Genomic DNA, 23,817 nt, shown 5'->3' with positions numbered 1-23,817 from the left:
ATTGAATAAATTAATAATTAAAACTTTTTATAATATTTATGAAATCTCATTTTGATTCATAGTGAAAGACTTGATTAAGATAGAAGAAGTTTCTCAATCAATTTACTTTACAAAATCCAGATGCACAAATTTTCTACTTCTTATGCACGCCAAGCAATGTAGAAAAGAAGAATGAAGCTCATCTTCAGAAGAAGAGGAGAGAAGGTCTTGAGATCTGATCTCCATGTTTGAGAACAGCCCACATACCACCACACAAGAGGAGGGAAGACGCCCAAGAGGAGATGATGCCTCGGAGAAGAGGGGACCCCCAAGGGAGGAGGTCTCCATTCCCAAGTCTTGCTTAAGCCTAGATTGCTATTCTCCTTCTCCAAACCCCTCCTTAAATAGGCAAGAGATCCTAAATCAAATTAGATACCTTAATGGGTTAGGAATAAGACTCTCCATGTGTGAATCAAATCCAAATTTCCTAAACCATAAGGTTTCCTAATGAAAGTAGGAAATGCACCAACTTGCACCTCTCTTCACTATGCCGAATGCTTAAGGGGAGGGGATTGTTTCCAACGTCCTCTCCACCATCTCGGTCAGCCATGTGGATGAGAGAATACCTGGTAATAATGGCTAAGTGAACCAAATCTGATTTGGTTTAAATTTGGGCTCAATTTGAATCCAATTCAAATCTGATTTGAATCAAATTTGAAAATACTGCTAATCCTAATCTAATTAGGATTTAGGTCCAAGTCCTACTTGGATATTTAATCAAATTTAGCCTTAATAAAATTAAGTCCAATTAGATTAGATCTGATCTAAAATAATTGGGACTTAAATCCAATCTCTCATAATTTCTTGAATCATAGATTTGATCAAATATATCCCTAAAATTAATGTGATCGTGATGTTGTCATTAGGACACCATGATTATCAATCTAATTTCTTCAATAAAAATTAAAAATACATAGAAAGTAGTGAGTCGGATCGAATCCACAGAGAAGGTAAAATTTTGATTTGAAATCTTTGATTTTATAAAAAAAATTTAAAAAAATAATTTAAGTCAAAAAATAAGAATTAAAAGTGTAAAAAATAAATTGGGTACTAAGATCTACTATTTAGATCCTAACTTCTACTTACAATAAAAATAAATTCTACTTGCAATAAAAATTAAATAATAAAAATTTAAAATATATAAAATAAATTGGTACTAAGATCTACTAACTAAATCCTAGCATCTACTTGCAAAAAAATAAAAGATAAGAATTTAAAGTGCAAAAAAATAATTTTTCATTCACTAGAATTGAAATTCAATTACAAAAAATTTAAAAAAAATAATAAAATAAAATAAAAATAAACTGTAACAAAGATCTAAAGTTAATCAGTCCAGTCTCATTGGGAAGATGGTTGATGACCTCTCCATCTTCCGTTGTACTCCGTAGAGTGAACCGACTTTTCTCCTTCTTCTTGGATTTCTAAAGTTTTAATATTTTTTTCTATTTTTTTTCACTTTTCATTGAATTTTTTTGCTCTCTATGCTTGTTCCCAGACTCTTTATTTATAGGTGAATTTTTTATATTTTTTTGATAAGAAAAAGAGTCCTAAAACTCATAGAAATCGTATAAAATCTTTTATAATTATTTCTGATTGTCGGATCAGTTTTGGACTGCTCAGATCTAATCAAAAATCACTATTTTAATCCTTATCAAAGTCAGATCTACTCTCAGCCATCCGATCATGCTCCAAATGGGATTCCAGCCATCGGATCGTGCAGAATAACTCTTCCTTTTAATGGGCAACGAATATGGACCGTTCGATCTCCCTTAGTTTGAATTTAGACCGTTAGATCATGCAAAAAGCCTTCCACTCTTCTATGAACCGTATTTGTGGACCACGAACTATTTCCATGGATCATGCCTATGACTCTGTGGACCAAGCGGCCAGTCCATCATGCATCGAAGGCTATTTTTAAAATTTTTTAAGATATTTTGGCTCAATTTTTGCTCTGATTTTTATCTGAAAAATTTTTAAAAAATATGTATTAAATTTTTCAAAATTTTTTTATTATTTTGATGCTTAAATTGCTCAATTAAATTAACATCTATTTTTCATAAATATTTTCTAATTTTATTTTTTTAATTATTTATGTTTGTAAGAAAATTTAATTTATTCATGAAATTAGATTTTTAAGAAGATGTTAGCACCATAAATTATCAAAAATTCTTAAAATAAATATCAAAATATGTCACTTATTAGAAATCAAACCTGCATCTCATATGCAATGCTAGCTACACATAGTCAATATTTAATTCTGTATGATCCATAACTTAATTCTTAATTAAATAAATCTATATGTTCAATCAAGTCTTATACTTCAAAATTGAGCATATAAAAATTCGATCAATTTTTTTCTATATTGTTTGATTTTGTGCATAACTCGATATATTCAAATATTAAGCCGATAGCATAGAAACCACTTTCTATATTAATCAAAGTGATCATCTAGCAATGATATCCGATGTTTGGATAGATCACATAATTACAAAGCAACATTTAAAAACCTCAACATATGATTACTGCATAATTCATCTCTTTGACCTTAATACTCAAAGTGATCTAAAATTTAACTGTCAACTCTAGAATAGTCATCCTCATTGTATTTTAATTTTTTTCAAATTCTGTCACACATCACAAGGATTGTCCTAGTCAAGATTTTATGGAATTGAGATATAGTGATGCAATAACTCCTATAATTTGTAGGGATCAATTCTATCTTTACTCACATATTGATTTCACAAATACTTGATTATACCCAACAGTCTTCCTTCACTGTATTAGAAATACAATAGTTCGATATCAAGGCATAGTGAGTTGCTTGCAAGTCATCGTGGTGATCTTAGGTCGGAGGATACTTATGCCCATATCCTTCGCGAGCTGCTCTTGACAACAGAGTGCTCTGCAGATGAGTCACTGTTCGATGGCGATATACTTTTATATCTCATTTGTATGCCATATCAGTATCTTCACACTTTTTGGTTAAGAGGATAACTAACTTAAATGGCACATAATGACGTATACTTGATAAACGTTATTGTTCTTGTTAATAATGTATCATTTGATTGCAAATAAATTTAAGAACTATTTGATAAATCATCTTTTATCGATTATATTATAATTCTAAAGACTTCATCATAATATAGAGTTCAAAGGAAGATACACTTTTATGATGAACTTAATTGTCAAAAATAATTTTTATTCATTAATAATTCATATACATATTATAAAGAGTACAATCATCTATAGATAGACAATTGACTTTAAGATACATTTCTCAATAACTCCTATTTAAACTAAAGCCAATCAGAATAGTATCTAATATCCATCTTTCACTTATGGTCATCAAACACTTTGGTCTCGAGAGTATCAATGAAGGGGCCGGTCACATTTTTTTTCCATCAATCTTCAGCAGTTCAATATTACCTCGATCGACAATCTCACAGACCAGATGATAATGATGCAGAATACATTTGATCCTTTGATGAGACTTGGGTTTCTTAGCTTGAGCGATGACACCAATGTTATCACAATACAGTAACAATAGCTTGAGCAATGGCACCAATGATGTTCAATTAAGGAAACCACTCCAAACTTGTAGATGAACTTTCTTAACTAAATAGCTTCCTTTGCAGTATCTGATAAGTGGTGTATTTTTGTATTTATTATAGATATTTTTGATAATTCATGATGTTAACATCTTCTTAAAACCCTAATTTTATGAATTTATTAAATTTTCTTATAAAAATAAATAATTTTAAAAAATATAAAATTAGAAAATATTTATGAAAAATAAATGTTAATTTAATTGAGTAATTTAAGCACCAAAATGATGAAAAATTTTTAAAAAATTTAATGCATATTTTTTTAATTTTTCAGACAAAACTCAGAGCAAAAATTTAGTCAAAATATCCTAAAAAATAAAAATTATTACCTTTGGTGCATGGTGGACTGACCGATCAGTCCACAGAGTTAGGGTGTAGTCCACAGAAATAATTCACAGTCTATAGGCGCGGTCCACGATAGGTGGAAGCTATTTTCACGAACGGACGGCTGAGATTCAATCTATCACTTGATCCAATCGTTGGTGTTCATCCCGACTTTGAATAGGAAGAGAAGAGCGCTGATCAATGGACCAAATTCAGTCCATCATGCGATCGGACGGCCAGCATCGATCCCGACTTTGAATAAGAGAGAAACTGCATGATCCAATGGCCCAGATCAAATCCGAACCCAGATCGGACGGTTGTGATTGAATCCGATGTTGATAAGGATTAAAATTATATTTTTTTAGCCGATCTGAGTGGTCCAAAGATGATCTGATGGTTAGAAATTAATTCTATGGGTTTAATACGATTGCTAAGGGTTTTAGGACTCTTTTTCTTATCAAAAAAATATAAAAAATTTATTTATAAATAGAAGACTCGGGAATAAGCATGGAGAGCAAAAAATTGAGTAAAAAGTGAGAAAAAAATAAAGAAAAAAATAAAATATCTTTATGGATCCAAGAAAAAGAAGGAGAAAAGTTAGTTTGCTCTACGGAGTACGAAGAAAGACGGAGAGGTCATCAACCATCTTTCCGACGAGGCTGAGCTGATCAACTTTAGATCCTTATTATAATTTATTTTTATTTTATTTTATTATTTTTTAAAAATTTTTTATACTTGAATTTTAATTTTAGTTAATAAAAAATTTATTTTGTTGCACTTTAAATTTCTGTCTTTTATTTTTCGTAAGCAGATGTTAGGATCTAATTAATAGATCTTAGTATTAATTTATTTTATATACTTTAAATTATTATTATTTAATTTTATTATAAGTAGAAGCTAGGATCTAAATAGTAGATCTTAGTATCCGATTTTATTTTTCATACTTTTAATTTCTGTTTTCTGACTTAAGTTATTTTTTTCAAAATTTTTATTTTTTTTAAAAAATCAAAGGTTTCAAATCAAAATCCTGCCTTCTCTATGGATTCGACCCAACTTGCTACTTTCTATGTATTTTTTATTTTTATTAAAGTCAAAATTAGATTGATAATCATAGTATCTTAACAACAACATTATGATCGTATCAATTTTTGGCACCGTTGTCGGAGAGGGCATCAATTTTAATATTTGATTTTTTTGATTTTCTTGTAAATATAGTTTACTATTTTTTTTTCTTTTTATAAAAAAATAAAAAAAAAAGAAGATAGAAAGCTTCAATTTTTGTTTGGTGAGATCAATCCTAACCCTAACCCTAATTTTTTTTTATTATTAATTGCTATTTTTTTCAAATTAATCTAAAATTGATCCACATAAACCTAATAAAAACTGCTTGACAAGAGTAGAAACTTAATTTTTTAGAAGCATTCATCATCTTAGGTTTATTTTTGGTGATCGCTGGAGACAAGATAAGCTTTCAAGGTTTATTAGTTTCATGCATTTAATTTAGTTGCATAGAACTTCTTGTTTGAAATTGGTTGTGCATATTCCTCTCAAATCAATTTAAGGGCAACACCCATAACAAGATAAGATAAAAATTTCATCACTCTTTCTTAGTCCAAAAATAATCAACCAGCATCCTGCATTAATCCTAGCCTAATTAAAATCAAGTAGACATTGGCCCCAGGATCAATTGAGTTCAATTTGAGTATTGTGGTCAAGTCAAGTACAAAATAAGTTTGGACTCACCCCTGAAATTGGTATCTAAGGCTAGAGGTTACAAGGGCTCTGCCTAAGTGGACTCGCGATTATTTAATTAGTTCCGTTAGCTTACCTGACCAATTTAATTAGTGTCTAAGGCAAGCAATGGGGGGACCCCCACGATCCCACCTCTTGCTCGGCTAGTTGAAGGAAGTGAGAACAAATCCAATTTGTGTCTAAGTCCATCCACTCTATATCTTGTTAGGTCTAAGAAATTCGTAGATGTCTAGGTTTAATTGTTTGCTAACTTGATTGCAGTCAACACTAAACCATAGCTAATTCTTTTCATCTTACATATTTAGGTCTAGGTCTCTTTCTTTCTTTTCTCTTCTCTTTCTCTTCAAAAAAATAAAATAAAAAAACAAAAAAATAAAATCATACATTAGGGTTTGCATTGGTATATGTAAGGTAGAAGATCTCTCTATCCTGACTTAGTTGAACCTAATCCTAAGATTGAACAGTTGATTCACATTAAACCTGAAAATCAAATGGCTGGAGATCCTAGAAAACCACCTAGGCAGATGAAGAAATATTTTATTCCTTTCACCTATAATCCATCGACTTGTATCCACTTATCTGGTATCCCTGCAAGCCATTATAAGATCAAGTAGGCCACAATCCAGATGCTTCCATCTTTCTACGAAAATACTAATGAAGATCCTTACAAGCATCTAGATGAATTCTTAGAAATTTATTCTACAGAAAAATTTAAAATTTTACTGATGATGTACTTAAACTGACCCTATTTCCCTTCTCATTTAAAGACAAAGCCAAGTACTGGCTTGGCACAATAGGAAGACCGATCCAAACTTGGGCTAAAATGCAGCATGAATTTTTTAAGAAATTCTATCCCATAGGTTGAACCAACACCATGAGGCGAGCCATCACTGGATTTGCTCAGCTTCCAGAGGAACAAATTCATGAATCATGGGAGAGATTTAAGAAATTTCTTAGAAAATACGTACACCATGGTCTATTTAATGGCAAATAGTTCAAGCTTTTTATGGGGGTTTAGGTGATCAATACCAACAAATGGTAGATGAGTCTTGTGGGGGTGCATTCATGAGTAAGAGTGAGGATGAAGCCTACACTTTATTTAAAATTTTGAGTAAAAATTCAATTAATTATGCTTCATTATCCTCCTACGAAAGATCAATCCCTTACCAAAAGCAGACAGAAATTTTTTAGTCCTAAGGCCGATTTGAACCTAATAAATCAAAAATTAGATAAAGTCGACCTTCTTGCCAAGAAATTAGATCAGTTTCTAACACTAGGTCAACAATCTCTTGTGCAATACACACCACCTTCTAATTATCAGGAGATTTGTTCTATCTATGCTAGTCCAACCCATCATGTGAGTGAATATCCCACGGCTGCACAGTTTTCACTTTTCATTCAAAAATAAGTTCAAGCTGCTCAAAGTTACTCCAAACCTGTTAATGATCCATTCTCTAATACATATAATTTAGGCTAGAGGAACCACCTCAATTTTTCTTGAAGACCCTAATAGACTCAGGCTCAGACCCAAATTTTTTCTGTGTAAAACTTTCAGAGTATGCCTCCATACCAGAATTATGCCTACAAAATAGGTCAGCCTAGTCAAACTACCCAGCCACCATATCACAATCAGCCGCCATACCCACCTCCTCAATAGACCAGTCTAGCTGATGATCGATTTAACGAACTACAATAATTGATTATGATCCAACAGTAATCTATCGCTAGGCTAGAAGCACAAATAGGATAATTAGCTTAGTTTATTATGAGGAGAGAACCAAATCAATTGCCAAGTCAACCAGTACCAAATTCTAGGAACAACCCATCCACCCATCAACCACTTGGACCTAATCATCAATCCAATGTCCCTCCTAAAAATCCTCAATTTGAGAATGTCCAAGCAATTACTGAACTTAGAAGTGGTAGGATTCTTAAAGACCCATATTCGGATCAGGTGAGAGAGGCTAGTACTGATGCTAGCCAAAAATGAGAATTTAAAAATAGAGGTTAGTACTGAGACTAACCCAATAGAAGAACTTGAGTCAGAAATTATTACTGATCTAAACAAAAAAGACAAAGAAAAGAAGAAAGTAAATAAGTTATCCGAGACATATAAATCAAAAGTCTCATTTCCTTCAGCCTTAGAAGCTGGTTCTTTCCGTAAAAAGTAAGGAGCAAGCAATGAGGAACTAACGGAGTTGTTTAAACAAGTTCATATTAATCTATCCCTCCTCGATGCAATTCAACATATCCCAGCTTATGCTAAATTTTTTAAGAAACTTTACACCCAAAAGCATGAGCCACGAATAATAGAGAAAATCATGCTGTCTGAGGATGTTAGTGCAGTCCTATTAAATTCATTATCTTAGAAAATGAAAGATTCTGGTGCTCCTTTGAGTTTATGTATTATAGGAGGCATCACCTTTGATCGAGCTTTGTTAGACTTAGGAGCAAGTGTCAACTTACTTCAACCTCGGTCTATGAAAAATTTGGGATAGAAGAACTGAAATCCACATCGGTTATTTTACAACTAGCTGATATATCTGTTAAGACACCACGTGATCTGATTGAGGATATTATAGTTAAAGTCAATACATACTATTTTTCAGTAGACTTCCTCATATTTGATATGGAACCATCCCAAGAGCTGAATCAAAATCCTATAATATTAGAACAACCATTCCTAGCCACTGCCACTGCCAATGCCAATATTAATTTTAAAATAGGAGTGATCGACATTTCTTTTGGGGATCAAAAGGTGAAAATTAATATTTTTAAAGCCTCAGAATACAATCAGAGGAAGAAAAACTATTCGATAATTGATTTGCTAGATGAAATAGTTGAAACCGATTCTTCCTTTGAATTAATAAAAGATAAATTTTCAGATAAGTCCATTGAAAAAATTCAAATCCAGGATATGACTGATCTGCTTAATTCACTTCACCCACTTTATCCATTTGAATTTGTCAATCCAATATTCGACACAGGATAAGGACAGGTAAGAGAATCATCATGGTCTGGCTGAAAATAATAAATTTAGCGCTTCTTAGGTGGCAACCCAATTTTTAATTTTTAGTTTTTGCTTTTTGCTATCTTTTGTATTTTATTTAGGTTAATTGAGTCTTGCTTAGTGCCTTTTGTAGGAATCTGAAAATAATTTTGGTCAAGTTGGAGGGAGAACTTTTTGAAAAAAAAATTTGGATCAGGTGACATCTCTCATTTTCTTTCTTTTTGCATGCACCCTTCATTGAGGACAATATCGATTAAGTTGGGGGAAGAAATAAATTTTTTTTTAAGTCCTCAAATAAGTTAGTATTTAGTATTTAAGTACCTGATTATATTTAAGAATCGAGTTAAATCAAATATTTTTTAAAAAAATTGATGCACAGATTAGAGAGTTTGTGAGATATTGAGAGATTAAGTATTAAGAAAACTCAATAAAAAGTTAAGTTTAGAGCTTAAACAGTTTTCTTTGAGCGTTTCTAAATTTTTTCTGCCAGCATCAAAGAAGATTTAACTTTGTATGAGATTGTGTAGGGTAACTATATATTCTTTCATATAAAAATAAAAATAATAATAATAATAATAAAAAGTTTTCAAATACTTCATACTGAGTAACCGGGCCTCTTTGCCTAAGCAAGCATTGAGTTTCGCGTCAAAAGGTATGAAGGACAAAGAAGCTTTGTTGTAAAGCTAGTTTTAACTTGTAGTCTGTTTGATTCGAGCAAGTAGATTCGAGGGGTATTCTATACCTAATGCCCTAAAGCCGTCTAGTTGAAAGTCATTGGCTGAAAATTCGCTACATGGGTCAAACAGAAATCTCAAGAGGAGAAACTTTTAGTGGTCCCTAGAGAAAATCAGGAAGCCATAGGTTAGACCATGACTGACATCAAAGGGATTAGCCCTTCAATTGTCCAACATTGAATTCATTTAGGATAGGAAGCCAAGCCAATTAGAGACCCCCAAAGGAGACTTATCCCAGTTATGGAGGAGGTAGTGGAGAAAGAGATTCTCAAGTTACTAAACCATGAAATTATCTATCCCATTTCAGATAGTTTATGGGTTAGCCCAAATCCTAAAAAATCAAGAGTAACAGTAGTTCAAAATGAAGTAAATGAGTTAGTATCGACCAGAGTCCAAACTGAATGGAGAGTCTGTATTGATTACGAAAAATTGACTGTGGCCATAAGAAAGGATCATTTTTCCTATTCTTCATTGACTAGATATTGGAGAGGTTAGCCGGACACAAATTCTATTAATTTTTTTAATGGATACTTCGGCTACAACCAGATTTCTATAGCATCAAAGAACCAAGAGAAGACCACATTTACCAGTCCATTTGGAACTTTTGCCTATAGATGCATGCCCTTTGGGTTATGTAATGCTCTATCTACTTTTCAAAAGTGCATGATCAGCATCTTTTCTGATATGATCAAGAGATTTCTAGAAATATTTATGGATGATTTTTTCATCTTGGGCTTCATCTTCTTTGAGTGCTTACATCACTTAAAACTAGTCTTAAAAAGGTATAAGAAGAAATATTTAGTGCTTAATTGAAAAAACATATCAATTCATGATCAAAGAAGGCATACCTGACTATATTATCTCAAAGAAGGGTATTGAAGTGGACAAAACCAAACTAGACCTGATTGTAAATCTTCCACCACCCAAATCAGTAAAAAAAAATTCTCTCCTTTTTAGGGAATGCTGGATTCTGTAGGAGGTTTATCAAGAATTTCAGTAAGATAGCTCGACCATTAATCAATCTTCTTGCCAAAAAAGTCAAACTTGACTTCACTTCTGAGTGCCTTGAGTCCTTTAAGCATCTTAAAAAGGCACTGATGTCTGCACTCATCATTCACCCACCTAATTGGACTCAGCCTTCGAACTCATGTGCAATGCATCTGATCACGCCATCGGAGCAGTTCTAGGATAGAGAATTGATGAGCTGCTTAAGTCATTTACTATGCCAATAGGATCCTCAATGATGCGTAGCTTAACTACTCAATAATTGAGAAAGAGTTCTTGGCTATCATTTTTGTCCTGAAAAAGTTTAGATAATGCATCACAACATTTCTAACCCATTTAATAAATAGGTCAAATCATGTCAAACACATTTTAGATGAATGTTAAGTGGGTCAGGTTGTAATTATGTTAACCTGATGCAACAATTAAATGGACCAATAGTTAAATGACTCTGGAATCTAAATTTAGAACTAGCTTATTTATGGGTCAAGTCAAACCAACCCATTTAGAATCCAAACTTGTTTTTATCAAATTTGAACTCGTTCGGTTCAGGATGGTTGCAAGTCAGGTCGATGGGAAAGATCATGGGTTGTCACCTTGGAATACCATGCACTTATATGCTTGTCATAGAACACTTTGGCAATCTAGTTGATCAACCAGGCAGTTTAGGTAGCTTAGAAGGTGTCATTTTACCACAGGAAAGAGATTATCCAAGCAAGAGTCTCAACGTGAGCAGCAATGTCCTCTATGATATTAAGTACCCCTTAAGGATTGTTTCTGAAGGGGCTAAAGGCACTTCCTAGAGCCCAAAAAGTACTTCAAGCCGATATGTGTATTTGATAAAAGATTTAAAAAATTTGTCCTCCCTGAAGTGGAAAAATATCTATCGAGTAAAAGCTTCAATTTGGAACTTCCTACAAAGCACTTTTGGAAGCCCACGAAAAAGCTATTTTTGTGACCAAAATACCCCTGAACTTTATAATTATTATATTATTTATTATAATATTCAGATTAAAATATAATATATAAATTATATATTAGTAATACTTTAAACTATATAGATTAATACGAAATAGTTTATAATATAATGCTATTATAATATTATTCCAAATAATAATGACACGTTCATATATTATAATGGTGCTATATGATGTCATAATATATTAAAATATAATAATAATTATATGGAAAAACTATATTATAATCATTAACTAATAATAGATATATTACATTATATTGTATGTATTATACTAATATTATGATTTTACAATGTTGCTATCATAATTATATTATATTTTCTTTTTCTTTATTTGGGAAAACAAATGTATTACATTAGACGAAACGTGAGTAAATACATCTCAAAAATCAGAAAATAAAATATCTAAAAAATAAAAAGGTAAATCGACCGTAGACATATTATATATGCTTTATTATCATGTTCTCATACTAAAAATACTCGCTTCTTTTGGCCAGCAAATCAACCTTAAAGTTCCATGATACTTTCAGAAGTATAGTTGAATTTTTGTTTGAAAGCTCTACAACTGGCAATAATTTCAAATAGAGTCTAAATACATGACTCTGTGGGCAAGCTCCTTTGTAAGTCAATTTCAAGAGTCTAGTTGTGCAGGCATTCCTACGATCAAAAGACAAACACCCCATGCATGTGTTTCTTAGACTTTGTCTTTATGCTTTTGTCACACCCCGAACCCAACACCCGGATCGGATACGTGATGGCCGCACACTCTTTAGAGCAAGCCCTAAAGAATATGCAAGGCCAAAAATAAATCATTACAATCTTAACATCCATACCATTAATTTCAATAATAATTCGTAAAACCTTGCATAATTACAAATTAAATTTCTTCAATCCTCTGATCAGATACTATGACACTATCTATCCATCTGCTCACCCATAAATCTAAGCCATAGCCAATCATGAACGTCCTGTATCTCTGAGAAGAAAAGAAAAATGAAAGGGTGTGAGCTTTACAGCCCAGTAAGAATTCCCATATCACACTGATATAGTAATATTGTCTGAAAATAAGGATAAGCAATAAAATATAAAATCTCATGTTCAATGTCCAGAATAATGCAAACATTCATAAATTTTCTGTCTTGTTAAAATAGATGCATCATCATATGTTAACAGGTGAAACCCTTTTTATTCAACAATTATTTCATGTCTTATCTTTCATTTCTCCTTTCATAATCACATGATTTTTAACCTTTTCTTTTTGGTTCTGGACTATCCAATTCTATACCTCAGTCATCATCCGGATCGAATCCACTTAAAAAGTCTTTCAAGATTGTCCCAGGATGAGCTCCTGGCCGGCTGTCCTACGTACGAAAGCCCGTGAGAGGCTGTCCGAGGCATAAGCTCCTGGCGGGTTGTCCCAGGCATAAGCTCCTGGCCGACTGATCCACCTGTAAGCCAGTGGGAGCTGTCCCAGGCATAAGCTCCTGGCGGGCTGTTCCACATGACAAGACTAGTCCATACCATATATCTCTTTCTTTTCATTTAATCATTATGTGTTGATTTCATCAATCAATTCTGTCTTGCATTATGATCAATTCAGATATATCATATCCATGTAATCATGCCATCAATCTCTGATACATATATATGGACATAACATACTCATGCTCAAAATCAAATAACAATATCTCAGGTATAATAAATTCATCGATCTCAAATCTGACGATGCAAAATCAACGATGCAAGACCAATAGTAAAATAGCATATATATAATAGTGATCATGTACAGGGATTCTTACCTTTACCGGTGACTGATCAAAGCATAGAAATCAATGTTCTTCTTTGATTTATGAATTTTTTTAACAAAATATTCCACTCGATATCATATGCAGACAATCATCTCTTCATGACCCTGATCAAATATAAAGATCATATATGGAGAAAATTATCGATAATCGATCCTAATAACACAAATCGAGGATCTCTTTTAGGATTAACCAAAATTAGGATTTGTCTATGTATCAGGATCCTCCACTGATCCATAAGACTTTTAGAGAGAGAAAATCCATGAAGAGAGAAAAAATTCTAGAGAGAGAAAGTAGAAAGAGAAAGTGGAGAGAGAAATTTTCGTATTCTTCCGATGAGGCAATCATGGTCAAGATCATCAGAGGTCCTATCAGGGTGACTTAACATAAACCAAGTGTTACAAATTTCAAATAGAATCGGACTGGGATCAGATCTACCGCACGAATTTCGGAGCAATCTCGGATCATCATATTTTTATTTCAATTTTATCCTAGGTTCTGTGATATAATCAGAGAGAGAGTAGAAAGATTCTAGAGAGATAAAATCCATAAAAAAAGAGAAAATTTAGAGAGAGAAAATAGGGAGAGAATCTAGAGAGAGAAACTAGAGAGAGAAGGTAGAGAGAGGAGAGAGAGAAAATTTTTCTCTCTTCTTCTTCTTTTTATTTTATTTTTTTTTATTTTTATTTTTATTTTTCTCTTTCTCTTTTTCCTTTTTTTTTCTTTTTCCTTTTTCTTTTCTTTTTCTTTTTCCTTTTTCTTTTCTTTTCTTTTCTTCTTCTTCTTCCTTCTTCTTTTCTTCCCGCGGCCTCCCTTGGCTGAAACAGGGGAGGACCGTGAGGTCCCCCCCCTTAGTGGCTCGAGCTTCGGTGGCTTGGCCGGAGATCCGGCAACGACGGTCGATCGTGCGAAGCCGGTCGGCGATGGGTTTCGGTCGGCGGCTCTCTTTTTTTTTTCTTTTTTTTTTCAAAAAATAGGGGATCTTCTTTGGAATTTATTTTCCAGCAAAATTGATGGCCGGCGGTGAGGTCTTGGGCCAGGAGAGGAAGGGAAGAGGGAGAGGAAGAAGGGAAGGGGCTTACCTCGAGCTCCGGCAATGTCGTCAGCTCCAATTTTCGGCGAGCACAAGTATGGAAGGCCTTGACTTCAACCGGAGAAAACAAGGAGAAAGGAGAGAGAGAGAGACCGGTGATCACTATGGGTTGTTTAGGAGGGGGAGAGGGGGTCTTATAGAGTGGAGGAGAGGTCGAATCCCCCTCGGATTCCAACTTCTCCTCCGGTGACTCAGGTGGAAGAAGACTCCCAACAGGAGTCTTCTTCGTTTCTTTCTTTTTTTTTTATATATTTGGGTTATTACATTCTTCCCTCCTTAAAATAATTTCGTCCTCGAAATTAGGTTATGTTGTTTGAAATATATTTCAAAGTATATATTCTTCATGTCATTCTCAAGCTTACGATAATGTCTTATATATTATTTATTTCTCATGATCTTCCAACAAATTTTATATGTAGACTTTCATTTTAAAAAAAAATCTCAATCTTCTATATCAGTTTAAGTAACAATATTAATTTTTTTTTTAACAATATGAGATCTATATTAGGACTTTCTAAGTTTGAACTAATATCAGAACTATCAAGCTATTAATAAACTTGAGATATCTAAAATTTCTTGGCATTATCTATAATGAAACAACCTACTGACAAAAATTATCCGGCTATGATCAGATCAGATCAAAATTTATAGCATCCTTTCATTTTCAATAAAATCCTTCCTTATTTGCAACTAATGTATTCCATCATAACTTTTGATTTAAAGGATTAATATTTCTAATCAATTCAGACCATCACGCTTTTGCTGCGCACTCTGATCTCAACTTACCAAATTATATAAGTCTATCAAAGATAAAATATCCTTATATGTTAGATCAATCCAGAATAGATCTAACCTTTAAATTTTATATAAGACTTAGGACCAAATTTTAAATTTTTTTATCTTTACTACCTTCGGGTATAGCATATTAAATCTTGATCTACTTTCTATGTTTGAAATTATTGTATAAGTTTCATCACTCTTCAAGAATCTAACATGTCTAGAATCGATTGAAGTTAACCTTAGATTTACCTTACAATCATTTAGATAATTTTTAAATTAATTTTTTTTTAAAAAAAAATTAGATTCCAACTTGTCAAACTAGAAGAACTCAAGCCAACATCCTTAAATAGAATCAACTTGATTATTTCTTATAGATCTCTCTTCATCACAATCCTTAATATTAATCGATAAATCCATACAAAATCTTGTCCCTTGTATAAGTCATTCAAAAATTAGCACTAGCAAGATATCTTAGTTCAATTTAAAAATCCGAACTTTGACTTGAACAATTAGTACACTTCACCATCTTCAACAATCACAAGAAAAATTTAAAAAAAATCTAATCCAAAGATAGTAATATGAATTATTAAGGATTTTATCATAACCTGTATATCATACTTTGACAAAATAAATTTTCTTCTTTAATTTAACAACAATATCAAAATACTTTTGATCCACTTAGAAAAATAAACTATTGACTTGAAATTCAATGCAACTTGAAAGATCAAGGAATTATATTCAGAATATGATATTTTGAGTAATCAAAAATTTTATCAAAATGTATATTTCATATTCTCATAATAAAATTCAAGTATATTTTTCATCTATGATTGAGTTCCATATATGACCTCTTATGGGTTCAGTGTTCAAAAATATTTCTCTCTCATATGATGTAATTTCTTCTTAGACCATACCCTAATTTACTTTCTTTGATAAGTCCAAAATTCATAATGTTCAGACAATTATCATCGAAATTAAACAAAATTATCATGATCTTCAATCATATAAGTTTTACATTCCAAAATCCTCTAGTATACTCAACATAACTTATCAATACCTCCCACTTCATTCCAAGGTCAACTCTTTTCATACTTAGGTCAACCTTACCAATTGAAATCTAACATATAACTCGTCAATTCTATTATAGATATCATATGCCACTTATACATAAATTTTATCTTAATATCTATTGATTCGAAATCTAAATATTGAATCTTCTCTTTTATACCTATCATGTTCCTCATGATCATAACCTAAGTTCAGATATCACTAAAATTACAATTCTGAATAATTATAACCTTAAACTCAAATACTACTTAAATCATATTCTATAATGATCATAACCTAAATTGTAATATCATTCTATTACATCCTTAATGATCATAATCTTAAACTCTGATATTATCAATCATACTCTATTGATTATAATCCCAAAGTTTTGATATCACTTATATGACAATCCCTAGTGATCTTAAACCTTCTGTCATATCCTAATCACTTGTATCATTGTCTCCAAATGAACATAACCTAAGCTCTAAGCTCAGATATCACTCTATCACATCCTATTGATCTTACATAAAGTTTTGATATCACTTCATAATCTTAGTGATCTTAAACCTAAACTCTGATATTATTCCATCATATCCTATCACGTATATCATAATCCCTAATGATCATAACCTATGCTCTGATACCATTCTGTCATGCTCCGAACCCAACACCCGGGTCGGATACGTGATGGCCGCACACTCCTTAGAGCAAGCCCTAAAGAATATGCAAGGCCAAAAATAAATCATTACAATCTTAACATCCATACCATTAATTTCAATAATAATTCATAAAACCTTGCATAATTACAAATTAAATTTCTTCAATCCTCTGATCAGGTACTATGACACTCTATCTATCCATCTGCTCACCCATAAATCTAAGCCATAGCCAATCATGAACGTCCTGTATCTCTGAGAAGAAAAGAAAAATGAAAGGGTGTGAGCTTTACAGCCCAGTAAGAATTCCCATATCACACTGATATAGTAATATTGTCTGAAAATAAGGATAAGCAATAAAATATAAAATCTCATGTTCAATGTCCAGAATAATGCAAACATTCATAAATTTTCTATCTTGTTAAAATAGATGCATCATCATATGTTAACAGGTGAAACCCTTTTTATTCAACAATTATTTCATGTCTTATCTTTCATTTCTCCTTTCATAATCACATGATTTTTAACCTTTTATTTTTGGTTCTGACTATCCAATTCTATACCTCAGTCATCATCCGGATTAAATCCACTTAAAAAGTCTTTCAAGACTGTCCCAGGATGAGCTCCTGGCCGGCTGTCCCACGTACGAAAGCCCGTGAGAGGCTGTCCCAGGCATAAGCTCCTGGCGGGCTGTCCCAGGCATAAGCTCCTGACCGGCTGATCCACCTGTAAGCCAGTGGGGGCTGTCCCAGGCATAAGCTCCTGGCGGGCTGTTCCACATGACAAGACTAGTCCATACCATATATCTCTTTCTTTTCATTTAATCATTATGTGTTGATTTCATCAATCAATTCTGTCTTGCATTATGATCAATTCAGATATATCATATCCATGTAATCATGCCATCAATCTCTGATACATATATATTGACATAACATACTCATGCTCAAAATCAAATAACAATATCTCAGGTATAATAAATTCATCGATCTCAAATCTGACGATGCAAAACCAACGATGCAAGACCAATAGTAAAATAGCATATATATAATAGTGATCATGTACAGGGATTCTTACCTTTACCGGTGACTGATCCAAGCATAGAAATCAATGTTCTTCTTTGATTTATGAATTTATTTAACAAAATATTCCACTCGATATCATATGCAGACAATCATCTCTTCATGACCCTGATCAAATATAAAGATCATATATGGAGAAAATTACCGATAATCGATCCTAATAACACAGATCGAGGATCTCTCTTAGGATTAACCAAAATTAGGATTTGTCTATGTATCAGGATCCTCCACTGATCCATAAGACTTTTAGAGAGAGAAAATCCATGAAGAGAGAGAAAATTCTAGAGAGAGAAAGTAGAGAGAGAAAGTGGAGAGAGAAATTTTTGTATTCTTTCGATGAGGCAATCATGGTCAAGATCATCAGAGGTCCTATCAGGGTGACTTAACATAAATCAAGTGTTACAAATTTCAAATAGAATCGGACTGGGATCAGATCTACCGCACGAATTTCGGAGCAATCTCGGATCATCATATTTTTATTTCAATTTTATCCTAGGTTTTGTGATACAATCAGAGAGAGAGTAGAAAGATTCTAGAGAGATAAAATCCATAAAAAGAGAGAAAATTTAGAGAGAGAAAATAGGGAGAGAATCTAGAGAGAGAAACTAGAGAGAGAAGGTAGAGAGAGGAGAGAGAGTAAATTTTTCTCTCTTCTTCTTCTTTTTATTTTATTTTATTTTATTTTTATTTTTATTTTTCTCTTTCTCTTTTTCCTTTTTTTTTCTTTTTCTTTTTTCTTTTCTTTTTCTTTTTCTTTTTCTTTTCTTTTCTTTTCTTCTTCTTCTTCCTTCTTCTTTTCTTCCCGCGGCCTCCATTGGCTGAAACAGGGGAGGACCGTGAGGTCCCCCCCCTCAGTGGCTCGGGCTCCGGTGGCTTGGTCGGAGATCCGGCAACGATGGCCGACCGTGCGAAGCCGGTCGGCGATGGGGTTCGGTCGGCTGCTCTCTTTTTTTTTTCTTTTTTTTTTCGAAAAATAGGGGATCTTCTTTGGAATTTATTTTCCAGCAAAATCGATGGCCTGCGGTGAGGTCTTGGGCCAGGAGAGGAAGGGAAGAGGGAGAGGAAGAAGGGAAGGGGCTTACCTCGAGCTCCGGCAATGTCGTCAGCTCCAATTTCCGGCGAGCACAAGTACAGAAGGCCTTGACTTCAACCGGAGAAAGGAGAGAGAGAGAGACCGGTGATCACTATGGGTTGTTTAGGAGGGGGAGAGGGGGTCTTATAGAGTGGAGGAGAGGTCGAATCCTCCTCGGATTCCAACTTCTCCTTCGGTGACTCAGGTGGAAGAAGACTCCCAACAGGAGTCTTCTTCGTTTCTTTCTTCTTTTTTTTTTTTATATATTTGGGTTATTACAGCTTTCGCAATAGCGGACTGTCGGGGCATACTGAGGCCCCCACCTGAGGATTATGTTGGCCTAGCCAAAGATCAGGTACATGAAATTAAAAAATATTTTCTTATGTGATCTAGAAGGTGATTTGCCTGTATGAAGATTTCGTCTGCTTTAACGGTCGCAGGTTTATATAGATCTGGCCAATATTTAATCACAAAAGTAACATAAAAGAAGAACCGAGATCAAACAAGAGAAGTTTTATCTCTAAGATTGATCAAGAAGGATCCTCTTCTTTTTTTTTTTTTTTTTTAAATTGATATAACACCATCAAAACACTAGGAAACATGATTTATTGCATATGAATTGATTAGATTACATTCAGCATAATGATACAATGCCATCAATACACTTTATAGAAATTACAGAATAGATATCGAAGTCCAATGCAAACTTTAAATAATTAGGGAAAAAAAATGTAAAAACACTGAGCACGTCCATCCCTTGGCACCTGCCAAATTCACACGACATGGTACCTGGAAATAGGGAATAATATATATGAGATTAACAGCATTTATGCAGACAAATTAATGAGGGAAAGATAAGCGTAATAGAAGTACAACTCACCCTGCTGAAGAGAGGACATTTTCAAACTCTTCTGATTGTATGTTTGTTTCGAAGGTGGGAGGGGGTCCCTTGGTATACCGCATCCATGAGGAACCATCTATGTCTTCGATCCAGACCTCAGGGATCCACTGAAAGAAATTTCGTATATCCTTCAGGAAGCTCTTAAACAGTGCTGAGCTGCATGTCAGTTCAAATCTTCTGAGATTCTGCACCGCAGTCGGAGCATTTTGATGCTGCCCGAGAAGGCCCAATAACCACCGTGGGAGGTGCTCCATTTGTTGATCAAAATTATTGGAAACATATTGGAGGCACTCCGGTGAGGGACCGATAGGTATCTCTGAGGGCCCCTGTACTGCAGAAGGATGTTCCAAGACCAGGTATCGTAACTTATCAAGATTCTCCACTTGCTCTAACATTGAGCAATTCTGTATACTCAAAAATTTCAGCATGGGAAGGTTGGATACTCTTTCCAACCTCGGGTTTTCCTTAATGTAGAGCTTGTCAGTTGAGGGGAGGTTTTTGATTTCTCTCAGGTTGTGCGCGCCCAAAATACACAATTCCTGCAAGTTGGTGGCACGTCCCAGACCTTCCGGAAGAGCTATTAGCGCGGGACAGTTCTTTAGAACCAGATCCTTGAGACGCGGCAACAGCTTAGAGGCTCCTCTGATTTCATCATCACCAACCTCTTCCCCCATGCCTAATGACCATTCTTTCCAGTTGCGCATGTGGTTGAGTTCCAGGTATTCAAGCCTTGGAAATGCAGTTACCACTGAGGCGCGCCAACCAAGAAGCTCGGATCCGATCCTTAGGATTGCGTCTGCTCCTGAAATCCGAAGGAATCTTAGCTGGGGCAGTAGGCCTAGTGGAGGAAGTTGCGGACAAGATCTACAATTATCAAGTATCAAGAATGCCAGGTGAGGAAATGAGGCACCCAATGAGGATGACATCAACCAGCCGGGAAACCCACTGCCAAAGAAGTTGGAGAAGAAAAGGTATTCCAGGTTGGATGGAGGAGAGAGGTCGTTGCATATCTTGTTCACTTTCTGGATTGCGTCCTCCGCACATCGTGACTGATAATTCTCAGCTTCGGGTGGCTGCCAACACAGAAACAATCTTCTAAGAAAGCGGCTGTTTGCAAGTGCCGAAGCTCCTGCCCGTGACCTCTCCAACCTGTCTATCTGCAGCACTCTCAGCTGGTACAGAGATTGCAACTCCTCCAAATCACACCCCTGGTCTTGCTCAACTCCATCATCACCGACCACAAATCCTTTGAGATAGATGAGATTTCTCAGTTTGCCAATTCCTTTCGGGAGATGGCTCAATGGAGTTTTCTTGAGGCGAAGGCATCTTAGATTGCACAGACTTGTGATGGCCTTGGGAAGCGTGTGCAAAGATTTACAGTCCGAGAGGCTCAACGTCTGCAGATTTTGAAGGCGTCCGATAGACTCTGGTAAATTTTTGACATTCGTTCGATCAAGATCCAGGTACCTTAGATGTAACAGGTTTCCAATGGAGTCCGGAAGGCTCTCCAATCCCGTGTCGGTCAAGTCCAAAACTCGTAGCTGCCCAAGTCTTCCAAGTTCATGCTCATCTATCTTTGCTCTGGAACTATTAGATACAATTAGAGTCCTCAAGCATTTCTGCTTTTTCACTGCATCAGGGATTTCCAGCATCTCTCCCGCGTTTGAAATTGACAAGCGACGAAGCTTAGTCAAAGGGTTCGTGTTACATATTTTTTCATGACCGACAAAAGCGCCCTCGTCTCCCATCAAAAACAGAGCAAGAGAACGTAGCAGATCGTGCATTGTGCACCGGCTCTCATCTGCATAATAAGAATCAGGTCGTAAAAGATTCCTGCAGATCAACTCTTTATAGTAATCTTCAGCTAAATCTTCTAGCAGTGTATCTCCTTGTGGTTTTACAAAACCCTCAGCCAACCAGTACTGAACAAGATCATCACGATAGATTGTACAGTCCTCAGGATATAAGGAGCAAAAAAGGAAACATTGTTTAAGATCAGATGATAAATCTTCGTAGCTTAAAAATAATGCTCCTGGGAGTTCTGTCTGAAGCTGGCTCATAGACCATGCATCACTTCCGAGAACGTTATTCCACTCCATGCCAGTTCTGTTCTTCAGCCTTAAAACGCCTGCAATGGCCTTGATTGCAAGAGGAAGACCATCACATTTTTCAACAATTTTAATACCAATTTCTTTTAAATCAAACATCTCTTCCTTTTCATCATCTTTAAAGACTTTCTTGCATAGCAATTCCCAGCCAGCATCACCATCCATTTTGTCAATATGGTGGACGAGTGCGCTCGTATTTGTAGCCACATTTTTGTCTCGAGTGGTGATCACAATCCTACCACTGGCCGTTGCACTCTCTAAAGGATGTCTGAGCAGATCCTCCCATACTTTTGCTTCCCATATATCATCTAATACGATAATGAACCTTTTTGAAAGGACAGAGGAAAGCTTGGGTATGAGTTCAGCCTTTGTTTCAGCCTGCCCATAATCTCCATCTGCACCTCTAATTATCTGTTTCAGCAACTTTATCTCTGAAAAATCTTTGGAAACACATACCCATACTCGTATAGGAAAGTTTTCTTTTACTCTTTTATCATTGTATATATTAGAAGCAAGAGTAGTTTTGCCGATTCCACCCATCCCAACAATCCCCAAAATCCAGCATTTTTGTTTATCTTCTTGGACTAATGAATCCACAACACCCTGGGTCGCTTCTTCAATTTGTGTCCCTACGATATCAGAATTAACCTCAATGGGAAAAGTCTGACGAGGATTCACTCCGCTCACTCGGACATCTTGGTTAGTGTATTCTAGTTTAGGCAGTGCTGATCTATCCTCTACAATCTCTTTCAGCCTATTATTAAGATCTCTAATTCTGTTACCAATTTCATGGCGGAACTTCATACAACTGAAGCAAGAAAATAAAGGGAAGGGATGGCATACCACTGAAACAGACTGATGGCTTTCCGATAATTCGCTGCCTTCGATGATACAAAGGTCGATGATATCATCCGCATCATACATGATATCTTTCAACTCCCTCACCCAATCACTGATGTTTGCGTCTTCATGCCTCTTCCGCTCTGCATGTTCAAGGAAACCTCTTATCCTTTGCAATCTTCTTTGAAGCTTTTGGAGGTCATCCTTCACTTTGAGCATGATTGACACCTCACCCTCTACAAAATCTGCAAGTATGGTCATGTATCTTTGTACGAAAGCATCTAAGATCATTGCCATCTTTTGAGAAGGGAAGCTCTTGACACCCTAATAGAATTGGAAACTGTGAGGCACCATGAATCCTTGCAAGCCTATGTATAAAGATTTAAAGACCCTATCTTTCGTAGTAACACGAACTTGGCCAACGGATTCGCCAAAGAAAAAGAAAAAGAAAAATAGTTGTTGGAAGTAGGAAATGGATTTATTGAAGGACAATTTGATGATAAATAAATACTTCTTCCACCATTATTTATTAAAAAAATAAGAAAGGAAAAGGACAACCCTATGGCACCAGATTCCCCTTGTCGGCCATGAATTGCCACATATTCCCTTCGTTGGCCGTATTGGTTTTATTTAATTAGTTATCATCATGCCATGGCACCACCATTTGTTAATATTCGACTGTTATCATCAACTATTTTGTCTTATAACAGCTAATGGCAGCTATCTTGACATCCATTATTTCATAACCAGTAATTTAACACATAATTCAATTGGGAAAGTACTAGTCATTATTTCGATCGGTTATAGTGGAAAATATTATGTTATTTGTAAATAAACAAAATCTTAATTAATTACAGTAACGATAAATTATACCGAGAGGCCTCTCTTCTGCATATCCTGACTCAATCTAAGAGAGAACCTCACAAGCAGAAGAAAAGATTATTCTTTTACCTTGGATTTGAAGCACTAAATTAATGAACCATTATTG

General features: G+C 34.7%; 1 protein-coding gene across 1 annotated transcript; it reads right to left on the bottom strand.

Moving 5' to 3' along the window:
• Positions 1-19,574: 19,574 nt before the first annotated feature.
• Positions 19,575-23,284, bottom strand: LOC105037510 (putative disease resistance protein RGA4). Its single transcript, XM_073251048.1, has 2 exons — positions 19,861-23,284; positions 19,575-19,769 (listed from the first exon to the last, which is right to left on the bottom strand). The coding sequence occupies exons 1-2, from the start codon at positions 23,124-23,126 to the stop codon at positions 19,754-19,756; spliced, it is 3,282 nt and encodes a 1,093-aa protein (XP_073107149.1). The 5' UTR covers positions 23,127-23,284; the 3' UTR covers positions 19,575-19,753.
• Positions 23,285-23,817: the final 533 nt, after the last annotated feature.

The sequence above is a fragment of the Elaeis guineensis genome, chromosome 1 (assembly GCF_000442705.2).
Source record: "Elaeis guineensis isolate ETL-2024a chromosome 1, EG11, whole genome shotgun sequence".
NCBI classification, from domain to species: Eukaryota; Viridiplantae; Streptophyta; class Magnoliopsida; order Arecales; family Arecaceae; genus Elaeis; species Elaeis guineensis.
Note: the sequence above shows the minus strand (reverse complement) of the source record. Positions and strands in the feature narration are given on the sequence as shown.

Excerpts from the sequence above, each read along its gene's own strand:
- LOC105037510 (XM_073251048.1), bottom strand. The coding sequence starts at position 23,126 with ATGGCAATGATCTTAGATGCTTTCGTACAAAGATACATGACCATACTT.